The sequence below is a fragment of the Dermochelys coriacea genome, chromosome 3 (assembly GCF_009764565.3).
Source record: "Dermochelys coriacea isolate rDerCor1 chromosome 3, rDerCor1.pri.v4, whole genome shotgun sequence".
NCBI classification, from domain to species: Eukaryota; Metazoa; Chordata; order Testudines; family Dermochelyidae; genus Dermochelys; species Dermochelys coriacea.
This window is the reverse complement of record NC_050070.1, coordinates 205,224,265-205,236,208: the sequence shown is the minus strand read 5'-3', so window position 1 is coordinate 205,236,208 and position 11,944 is coordinate 205,224,265. Positions and strand designations below refer to the sequence as shown.

The following is an 11,944-nucleotide window of genomic DNA, read 5'->3' as shown; positions in this document are numbered from 1 at the left end:
TAAGGTAGAGTAATTTGTTTAATAAAGAGTTTTCTTTTTTAAAAAAAAGTTTTATAAGACACACGTATTTCACATGATAAATGATCAGTGACACATGAAAAAAGACTGTACTTCCAAACCTGGTGTTAGACAGAGATTGTACAGGTTTCAGAGTAGCAGCCGTGTTAGTCTGTATTCTCAAAAAGAAAAGGAGTACTTGTGGCACCTTAGAGACTAACAAATTTATTAGAGCATAAGCTTTCGTGAGCTACAGCTCACTTCATCGGAGGCATCCGATGAAGTGAGCTGTAGCTCACGAAAGCTTATGCTCTAATAAATTTGTTAGTCTCTAAGGTGCCACAAGTACTCCTTTTCTTTTAGAGATTGTACAATATATGGTAATGTACACAGATATATACATTGCTATGGAAACAGGCAGCACATGACACCACACAACGAAAATGAAAATTCAAGCTTGCTTTGAGATATCTTCAGAATTAAAGTCAGAATTTGAGGAAAAACCTGATTTATTTTTGGAAATTGACCATGTGCTCTGTTATCATATGTTCTGTTACAATCAGCATGAAAACAATCACCCTTCATTCACTAACCATGTGAAAACAAAAACAGATATACAGAAAAAAGCTGTGAATCATTTTCACTACTACGAATACATTTTACCTAAAACTGGTAACATTCCTTTGGTTGTTTTTAGTACAGAATGATGTAGAGTCACAATTTCTTAGTTCTGTTTTCCTGCTTTTCTTTCTTTTCCAAAGTCTTTTAAGATCGACTCTGAGGATAACGTAAACTATGAATTCTTAAGGATCCAACATAGCCTTCGTATGACAAACTGTTAAATGCAAAAAAGAAATAAGAATATCACTAGAGACATACAGGAAACTTACAGGCTTCTTTCAAACCATATGAAGAAAAATACCTTTGCTTGCAGTCATGTGAAGTCTCCTCCATGAATGTTTTTCCCTTTGCTATGCACACCCCACTTATCTACACCACTCTAGATCAGAGCTCCATTTAAAAACCAGGACAAAAATGCATGGCTGAGTAGCTAAAATAAGTAACTAATGGCACCCCACAAAAAGGAACGGCCCCCATCCAGTGGAAGATATGCAGATTTGTATCCACGCAGTGTAATGGTGAGGCCAAAATTGTTGGGCTATTAAGATGATGTAGCAAAAATTTACTAAGTGCTTCCCCTTCCCCCAATATTAAAACAAGATGTTGCAAACACGACCAGCCTCTGTTGCTCTGAAGTATAGACCATATAATAGTAAGCTCTTAAAGTAACCTTCTCTACCTTCTGGCTTGATTTCAGCAGTTATATGTAACAGAAACCCCATTTGTTTTGATTGCAGCGAAGAGAGACAAATAATTCTCATACGCATAACAAAACTTCTTCGATAAACAGCACTTAATTAGATCTCATTAGAAATCCTGCATTCTTGTCTGTCAAACCCCCTGGCAAGCCCCCGCATATATACCGCCATGAGTCAGAGCTCCTTTTGTTTACTAAAGTACATGGTAAATAGTGTCCGCACAAATACAGTAATGGCAATTGGCCATTGGAAATCCTAGATTTACTGAATGTGTAATATGCCACTCCAGTACTAAAAACAAAGGGATCATCTAGTTTATCAGGAGACATTTTGAAGAGTGAACTGTAAGCCTGAACTGTAGGCTAGCTGGTGTTAGTAAGCCAGCAGGACGTTAACAGAGAACATTAACAGAGCTGAGAACTAGAGCACGGGACTGCATATTCTATGATTCCAAGACAAAGAAAAGTTTCGACTTAAAGGTTTCTCAAGATCTTCCCTGAACAGACTAAAGCCCTTATAGAAAACCTCCTCATGCAACTTGATTCATTCATTTACTTGAATCCAATAAGTATGGGACCTACCATACTGTCAGGTTTCAGAGTAGCAGCCGTGCTAGTGTTAGTTAACATTAAAAAACCAGTCGGAGAACACTTCAATCTCTCTGGTCACTCGATTACAGACCTAAGAATGACTATTCTTCAACAAAAAAAAACTTCAAAAACAGACTCCAACGAGAGACTGCTGAATTGGAACTAATTTGCAAACTGGTTACAATTAACTTAGGCTTGAATAGAGACTGGGAGTGGATGGGTCATTACACAAAGTAAAACTATTTCCTTCCTCCCCCCCCCCCCCCCCGCCCCACTGTTCCTCAGACGTTCTTGTCAACTGCTGGAAATGGCCCACCTTGATTATCACCACAAAAGGTTTTCTTCCCCTCCCCACCCCATTCCTGCTGGTAATAGCTCATCTTAAGTGATCACTCTCCTTACAGTGTGTATGATAAAACCCATTGTTTCATGTTCTCTGTGTGTGTATATATAAATCTTCCCACTGTATTTTCCACTGAATGCATCCGATGAAGCGAGCTGTAGCTCAGGAAAGCTAATGCTCAAATAAATTTGTTAGTCTCTAAGGTGCCACAAGTACTCCTTTTCTTTCTACCATACTGTGGAATTCATCCCTGTAGCCCTATGCACCAAGCAGTTTCTAACCAATACCTGACAAATCATAGTCCAGCCTGAGCTCTACAGATACAGCATTTGAGAGGAAGGGGCAGGTCTAATTTAGTGTCTGTGGTAATAAATTAAAATGATTAACAAACTGAGATCTCAAATAGCCATTCAAGGGAAGCACTGCCTTCTTATTAGTAAAGGAGAAAATTTTCAAAGGTGCCTAAGGATTTAAGCAACTATGTACTATTGATTTTCAGTGGGAAGCAGGCACCTACATCACTTGGGCACCTTGAAAATTCTACCCAGATCAGTAGAAGTGTTCAAAGAAAGGATGGGAAGCCCTATCTTAGAGACCTCAACCATGTCTGAGATTACAAGATATTCAGGGATATGGCAATTAAAGAGGACTACATGTCGGACCAAAACGTCTCAATAGCAGCTGCCAGGAAGAACGGAAAGAGCCATTTGTCCAAGTCATCCTCAAAAATACTTAGAAATATTAGGAAGGTAGGGAGTCATAATTGGAAGACTCATTTCTGGTCTCTCTTGCACTTTTAGATTGATTCCATAGCAATGCTTGGAGACAATGTTTTCTGGAGATAAATTATGGTGGCCACTCCTTTCACAGAGACGTCTCACTATTAGGGAAAGCCAGGGGGGCAAAATATCTCAGTGCCTCTTAACGCTGAAGAGGACAAAGAATAGGATTTCCAGACAGGCCACCAGAGAGCTTGACAATAAGAATTTATTAGACTCCAGCTAGAATCAGGTCCAGATTCAGCTAAATCTCTATACACTAGATCTGGATTATGGCAGACATGAGTGGCTGTCAGGAGTTAAGAAGTTTCTCCCAAAGGCATTTATTACCACACTCAGAACTGTGGGGAATGGATTCTGATAACCCTATCAACTGTCAGGATGTGGGATATTCTCTCAGCCCCAAAGAATTACACCTGTTTTTGTTTTTACAAATAATATTTTTATGACTTACCACTGAGTGCATTATTTTCACGTAAGTATATTATAGGCCAAGACAAAGTTCAGGTCTCTTGGGTCAAACTAACAACAGACCCAGCGGGGCTTGAGTCTCATTTACACCAAGGCTATTTTACGCTTCTCTGGCAGAGTAAAGGGGCCTTCAAATGGAAGGAAATTACATTTGTACCCACTTTATTGCTCCCTGCTGCCACTGTAGTGTAAAACAGCTTGGGTGTGAATGAGAATCAAGCCCAGATGTTTTTAAAGACAAGGGATTTTGAGGAATAAAGCAGTGAACAACATACCAGGAAAGCCTGAGGTGTTGTGTCTGGAAAAGAAGGATGAAAAAGTATAATTGATGATGCAGTTAGTGTACACAATGGATATAAATATGAGGAAAAGCTTTAGCTGGGAGAGAGAGAGAAAACAAATGATTATTACAATTGGTCTGGTAGGTCTTGATTGACGGAACCTGGAGTGTGACAACTCAACAGCTGATTTGTGAATCCATAGTGACAGAATAAGATAAGGTGGGAGCAAGATTAATCTGCTCAGGGCAGGATATTTCATTCTAGTCACACCAAGGTCAGATCAGGACAAGAGCTGCTGAAAAAAGTATCTTATTCTGCTTAAAGAGTCAGAATATGGAGTTTGACTGTGTCAGAATCTTTTAAAGGAGACACATTACAAACCCGTCTTCACTAGCTGGGACAGGGCTATGGATATAACTGGTATGCTTATCTCTGCTAATGGAAAAGCCCTGCAGGACTACTGGCTGGCATGCCTTAAAGCAAGAGGATAAGAAAAACAGAAGCAGCTTTTAGCAGTTTTGTGTTCATTTGATAAAATAACCAATTCACATTTCTTCCTGATGAATGCAGAACTGTTGATCGCCTGAGAACTCGAACTGAACTGGGAAGTATCTTTGTATCTTCAAAGGAAATTTTGCACAAGATTGTACATTCATTTTATTCACTTTCTTAGATCTTTCTTGTTATATGTGACGTTAAGGCCTCCAAGGATTTTTCAGCTCTTCAGTGTCAGTTTCCAGTGCAAAGCTATGAGAAATCTGTGGCTCACTTTAGCAGGCTCTGTCGGCTTCCTGAAACAGGAACAGCATACAGGCAACTGCAGCACCAGCTACAAAACGCTCTACTGTCTAGGAGTCCCCTCTTTGTTTTAAATTTTGCTTCACGCACTCGCCACTGGATTTAGCCATTTCAGTGCAGCTGAGCTAATGCATGGCAGGCTGGCAAGTCATCAAATGCCACAAAAAGAAATAAAGAACAAGATGCAAACCTGGACAATGGATTCAGGTACACACGGTTCTGATTCTTCAGCTGAAATACTGAGCAATTTTTTTTTAAAGTACCATCATTTCACCTGGAGCAGGTCTCATAAAAATAAGAGAAATTAAAAATGAAAGAAACATATAAGGTAACAAACATAGTTCACTGCTCAGCCTATGACCATCCCCTACTGTATAACCTTAAATGCTTTGTCCAATCGAGTTTTGAGTCAGGCACTCACGGGGGTTTTCGCCACTACTTTATAAAGCTTGTGTAACACACCTCACTGTCGGGAAACTGTTTTCCAAAAAGCCCATTTTAGACAAAAGGTACGCCTGACCAGAGATGTGCTGCCAAAATGTTAACAGGGGGCTTCCCTAAAAATGTTAGCCTTAGAGCTTCATGTAATGTCCCCTAAGCAAAAAACCACCCCCGCAACCAACAGCCTGCCCACTGACCCAAATCCACCTATTTATTCCCTACTCTTACCTCACCTCTTAACAAACCAGAGGCTGGGAGTGGGCAACAGGGCGTGGAGCATTTGGGTGATTGCCTGTTCTGTTTATTCCCTCTGGGGCACCTGGCATCAGTCGCTGTGGGAAGACAGGATACTGGGCTAGATGGACCTTTGGTCTGACCCAATCTGGCTATTCTTGACCATCAATTCCATACTCTTATTTCCCCACAATCCATTAATTACATTCTCCCCCACAACCATCAATCTTTCAACACCTCCCCTATCCTTGTGCCCTTCAGCCCACCATGCTCCTCCTTCCAAGCACATGTCCAATTTCTTCCACATACATGATTTTTTTTTTTTTTTAAGATAGAGTTGACTTTGTCAGAATCTTTTAAAGGAGACACCATAAACCAGGCTTCGCAAGCTGGAACAAGGCTGGGGATGGTATAATTTTTGCTGCTAATGGAAAAGTCCTATAAAACCTTCTGGCTCATGTGCATTAAAGCAACACGATAAGAAAAAGAGATGTAGCTTTTAGCAGTTTTGTGTCCATTTGACAAAATAAGCAAGTCACATTTCTTCCTGATATACGTAGAACTGTTGATCGCCTGGGAACACTAACTGAACCTGAAGACATTTCCTTATCTTCACAGGAAATTTTGCACAAGATCATACATTTTTTCCATCTCCCAAACCATCAATCTTTCAATCCCACCCTATTCTTCTACCCTTTAACCCACCATGCTACCCCTTCCACATGTCCAATTTCTTCCACACAAGCCGTCTGAAAATTCTGGCTAAATGAGAGTAAGGAACATCCTACTCCGGAAAACAAGAGAGACATGAAAGCTTCTGTAAATGAAAACACCACCAATTAAGATGTTACCACACCTCTGACTATTTCATGTATCTCCACAAATACAAGAAAATGATCAATAATTGAGGAAAATACCCACAGAACAAAATTAGTTGAGGATTAAAACATTCCAGACAAAAAGAAAAAAAGTCCACAAGAGCACTGACCCCTCCTGATACCTACATGAGGGTCTGAAAAGCAAAAGTATGGAGCTATGCAATGACGATGATGAACTACTGTCTAACTGGTCACTGAAAATTTCAGACAGGTCTTTGGTGACATTGTATAAGCAAAAGTTTGTATCTGATAATTATCATGAACTGAAGAAAGTCCATCTGTATTGTGAATGAAAAAGACCTTCCTTTTTTTCCTCCAGAAAAGAAGCCTCGTTATTCTTGTTTGTTCAGTTTACACAGAAGATGTCCATTTTCTCCACGTGCTGCTGCTTCTCATTCAGGAAAATGGCAGATGCCAGTCACCTGGCTTCAAAGTTTTCAAATACCAAAAGCATGGTCCTGTCAGAATGTTGCACTGCATATCTGTGAGGTCTCCTTTCGTTCAGATGATTTTATTAAATTAAGTGGCACTTTGCATTTCCACCAATGTGGAACATAAGAGCTTTAAAACTTACAAAAAGCTTAAGAATGACATTTACAATACATTAACAAAAGAAGACTTAAACCCAAAAGAGTAAGGTACATTTATTCCACTAATCCCAGGCACAAAAGAATTTACTACTTACATTCCTTTTCCAAAGATCTAATTTCAAAGATGTATGACAACTCCTATATTATTCCACCTATTTTTAATTCAAGATTGGATGTTTCCCTAAAAAATATGCTCTCGTTCAAAACAGGTACTAATTCAGGAAAGTCCTAAGGCCTGTGCTGTAAAGGAGGTCAGACAAGATGATCACAATGGTTTTATAACCTATGAATCTACTCTTCTTATAGGAAAAGAAGCACTGACATACGGCACCAAACTAGTGGTCCATCTGTTCCAGTATCCCATCGCTGAAAGTGGTCAATTCCAGGTACTAGTTAATGGCCAGTTTCTTTTTCTTTTGTTTGTGAATAAAAAAACAAAAAAGATGCCCTAAAACATGAGGGTTTATATCCCTATTTTAAATACCATCTAATGCCAAATGGATGTCCTCATAAACGATATCTATGTCTAATTCTTTTAGACATTTGCATAAGTCATATGAATGGGTCTTCTGACTCCTACGAAGATCTAGGATTCAATGTTATATTGTGGCAATGCCTATCGCAGGTTCATTAAGAGCTGTATGAAAATATTTCCTTTAATACATTTTAAATGGGTTGTCTTTCTGTTCTTTGAATGCTACTTGTTCTTCTATTATAAGAAAGGATAAATCAGGAGCATCTGATTTATTTTCTGTATATCATTCATTATTATGCATACCTCTACCATGTCCTCCTATTCATCTCCTCTAAATTAACAGCCCCAGTCTTGACAGTCTCTCTTTTTACAGAAGCCTGTCTGTGAACTCCTATTTCTGCCATATCTTTAATGAATGCTGTGTAGTTGTAGTCATGTCGAACTCAGGATATTAGAGAGACAAGGTGGGTGAGGTTATATCTTTTGTTGGACCAACTTCTGTGGGTGAGAAAAACAAGCTTTCAAGCCATACAGTGCTCTTCTTCAGGGATGGGAAAGGAACTCCCAGCATCATCACAAAATACAAGGTGGAACAGATTGTTTAGCATAAGTAGTTAGCACATATTGTAAGGGACCATTCAAGCACCCCTGCAGTCATAGGACAAAAAGATGGGGTTAATGGGTTACAGATTGTTGGAATAAGTCATAAATCCAGTGTCTCTGTTCAGTCCATGATTGTTAGTGTCTAGCAGAGTAATAAATTTAAGCTCCCAGGATCATCTTTGAAAGTGTTGTGCAGATTTCCTTTGAGGACGAGAGCTGATAGGTCAGATCTAGAGTGATCGCTTCGTGAAAAGCTTTCACCTGCAGGTGATAGGGTGGTTTTGTTTTTTATCATTTTTCTGTGCGAGTTCATTCGAGAGCGTAGTGATATGCTTCAAGGAGAAAGTCCGGGACACACACCTTAGCACACACAAAACCACATTCACCGAACACGGACACTCCATCAGAGAAGTCATTCACATTGTGAAACAGGCCACCCAAATACCCTGAGAGAACCTGCTTCAACACAAATAAAACCCTCTCTAACCACATCCCTAGTTGTCACGTACCACCTCACACTGGAACCCATATGGGATAGCATCAAAGAACTACAGCCCATACTCTATCGGGACACCATCCTGGAAGAAATCTTTCCTAAACCCCCTCTTCTGGCCCTCAAACACCCCCCCAACCTCTCTAGGCTCCTCATCAGAAGCAAGCTCCCCATAGACCAGGACCCAACAACTCAAAGCATCATCAGACCCTGCCAGAACAACAGATGCCAAACCTGCAGACTTATCTCCACTGCTACAATGATCAACACACATCAAGATCCATGGGTCCTACACATGCCTATCACAAGATGTGGTGTACTTCACCAGTGCACTAAACGCCCCAACAACTATGTGGGTGAAACCGGACAATCTCTACACTCCAACAAACTCTCACAGGAAAATGATAAGACAAAAACACCCTATCACCTGCAGGTGAACATGGTTCACAAAATGACCACTTTATATACATATTTGTAGTTTGAAATGCAAAACCTACATACAACTTTAGAGTTCATTTTAATGTTTGAAGTGTCTGGGTTTAAAGAAGCAGGGTATATTGTTTGGAAATAAATGCTTAAGAACTTTGCTACTTGCGTTCATAAAACTCAAAGATATCTTGAAATGCTATGTGTATGTATATAAATATGTGCATTCCTATATTCAACCTTGGGCTGAATTTTTTGGGGAAAGTTTCACGTAAACAAGTTTAGCTGTTTCAGAGAATGAGATTAAGAAAAAAGATGTTTTGTCCATTTAAAAAAATTTATAATTGTTTTGTTGAGACATTCTAGCTTTTCCCAGGCTTTGCAGCAAGGACTTGAAATTTGGTAAGGGATTCCCCGCCGTATCTGGGGTGTGCCTTTTGTTGTCCCCAGGAAAATCCACCCACATTTGGCCAAGTTATAACTCTCTGAAAATCTCAGTTCGCACGTGAGCAGTAGAGACTTGTTTGAATTTGGCAGCTAAATTCTTTGGAGATCCTATCTACACTGAGCATGTTCCATGCCAGGGCTGTGGTGGCTGAGCCGGATTTTGCCTGCAATTGCTCCGTCTGGCAGCCAGAAATCACTGTAGAGTCAGGCACCCTAATTAAGAGTAAGGAGTCACTCTCCAGTGCTCCCAATGCACCCCATGTTAGTGGTACAAGCAGCAAGCAGGAGGAATCATCCTGAATGGAAGGCAGAGGGTGAGCAGCTGGGAGGGTCCTAGTTTCAGCCCCAAGAGGATTCCATAACCTAGGCTAATATAAGGGTAGCTTTAGAAAAGATTGTCCCTTTTTCTACATAGCCAAGGATTTTTCAGAAGTATACCTGCCAATAGTCACAACTGCAGGCCAAATTCACACTTGGGCCTTGTCTACAGACAACTCCTACTGGTGCTGCCACCATATCTGCTGGTAGTACTAGTGGAAACCTTAGTATATGCAAGGTTTTGAGTGACTTCCAGCATTTTAACTGCTAGGGGTGAGATTTCGTGCTCCACCTCTACGAGACACAGTGCAGAACTTGCCACCCTGTTGGAGAGGAGTTGGGTGAAGGCTATGGTGGCGGTGACTTTAACCAATTTTGCTCTCTCCTAATCCTCGTCTGCTCCGGGTGCTGGAGAGACAGCTGGCTTCCCTATGGACTACATGTTGTGACTCTGCCTTCAACACACCCCTCCTACACCAACCCCTGGCACTCCCCCTACACCCGGGCTTGTAGTGGGGTCCTGAGAAGGCAGCCAGAGTTCTTTATTATGGGAGTCCTCTCCTGGCTGGAACCAGGGCTTTCAGAGCTTCTTTGAGCTTGGACCCCTTCGCCCAGCATAAATGTGGGGCAGAACGGGGCTGAGGATCTCACTCGGTCATGTACACCACAGTCTGGGTTTGGGGTTAGTAGAGGTGTTGGAATTGCAGCCAATAATAAACGAGAAAAAAGTGACTGTTCAAGAAGCTGAACTGAAGAGGAGATATACTTTTGAATTCTCTAAATCAAAAATGCTGTCATCTCCAAGTTAGCTGTCTCCTTTAGGGCCAGTCTGAGGAGACCTTTGTTCACAATGAATAAGTACCTCGCCCAACAAATAGCCCCTTAGGCTAGTCACTGCGAACAAGGGTATCACTATTAGGCCTTTAGGCATTTGCAAGGTGACTGTCAGAGTATCTGGGCAAGTGTCAAGGTCTCGTACCTGAGGCCTGCTTTTGAGGATCAAGGTTCCCTTTCAGAAGACACATCTCCCTCTGCTCCACTGCTTGCACTGGGGTCGTCCTTATTACGAGGGGCATTTCTTTCTCTGCTTGATTCAGAGGGTGCCTTAGTTCTGGTCTTCTCTTTCCTTTGCTGCTGTTTTTCAAGCTTTGTCAGCTGTTAACAAAGAGAAAGGAAAAGAAACACTTTAAAAAATACAAACAGAATATTAGACAATAGCACCAAAAACTTCCTGAATTTGAACCTCTCTTCTGCAACTACAATAAAAATATTTTCAATGGTTCCTAACGTCACAAGAAACATGAATAATTTATAAGATATGATCTCAGTGGATTGGAGGTGAATAGAAGAGCGCTCATCCTCATGCCCTTCTTTTGGGAGTGCAGTACCTGGTCATTTGGCAATACGGAAAACTGATTCAAGACCTGGATCAAACAAGGAGGAAGAGTTTAATTACAAAGTCCCGGATCCACAAAGGGACTTAGGCATCACAATGCAGAGCACTTCGGCACCTAACTTTTGGGCATGTAGAAAAATCACAGGAACACCACTGCAATCCACAAAGCCAGAGTTGGGAGATGGGTGCCTTAGAATGCTATCTGCAAAATCCAGTACACTGGGCAGGGAAACAACGAGGACAGGGTGGGTGTGCTAAAACACCTCACCCTTTCTCAGAGACAGGCTCTTAAGTCCAGGCTACATGAAGGCGCCTATCTTTGCTTAGTGATCCATGAATGGGAACCCACCTGGAGTCAGTCACGCTCACTCCCTCTGACCCAATGACTATTTAAGTATTTATTCACAGTGAAACAGTTACTGGACCAGAGAGAGACAATGAGAATGACTCTGTAGTCCAGAGGTTAGGGTGGCCACCTGGGAGACCCAGGGTCCAATCAGCCTCCTCCAATCACTTTTTCATTATCTATCCACAGTGGAACAGCTTCAATGGGAGAGAGTGAGGGCGTCACACACCAGGATATCCCATAGCTCAGTGGTCAGAGCACTCTCCTGAGAGGTGGGAGACCCTGGGCAAATCCTCTCCCGCCTTCTGGCAGAGAGAGGGTGGAATTGAGCCTACGTCTTCTACATCCCAGGGGGGTGCTCTAACCACTGGGTTAAAAGTTAAAAAGTGGGCACTACCACCACCTCATCTTCCTAGATTTGAATAGGATATGATCCGGTAGACGGCCTCTGAGCATGCCTACCAGATCAGACCCCATACTTGGGTTAGGTGGCCAACACCTGTCTTCCCTGGGTTGTGAATCACTCCGGGGCTTCGGCAGGAGAAAGGAGTCTGGACACCTAGAGGGAGGGAGCAGCGTGCATGTCCAGAGGCAGAAACTTAGGCATTAAGGGAAGTTTTACCCTGAAAACTTAAGCACCAAGTGAGCTTAGATGCCCACAGAATTCGGCAGGAGTTCTGTGAATTGCGGTGGAGCCAAATCCCAGACATAGGTGCCTA

The 11,944-nt window shown here is 41.6% G+C and overlaps 1 protein-coding gene across 1 annotated transcript in view; it reads right to left on the bottom strand.

Moving 5' to 3' along the window:
* The window catches only part of DTD1 (D-aminoacyl-tRNA deacylase 1), an 85,397-nt gene continuing 73,453 nt past the window's right edge, over positions 1–11,944 (bottom strand). Inside the window, exons 5-6 of the mRNA XM_038396551.2 lie at positions 10,463–10,638; positions 1–832 (exon numbers count right to left, since the gene is read on the bottom strand). Coding sequence (XP_038252479.1) covers positions 10,483–10,638 — 156 coding nt within the window. The 3' untranslated portion in view covers positions 1–832; positions 10,463–10,482. The remainder of the gene's footprint in view (positions 833–10,462; positions 10,639–11,944) is intronic.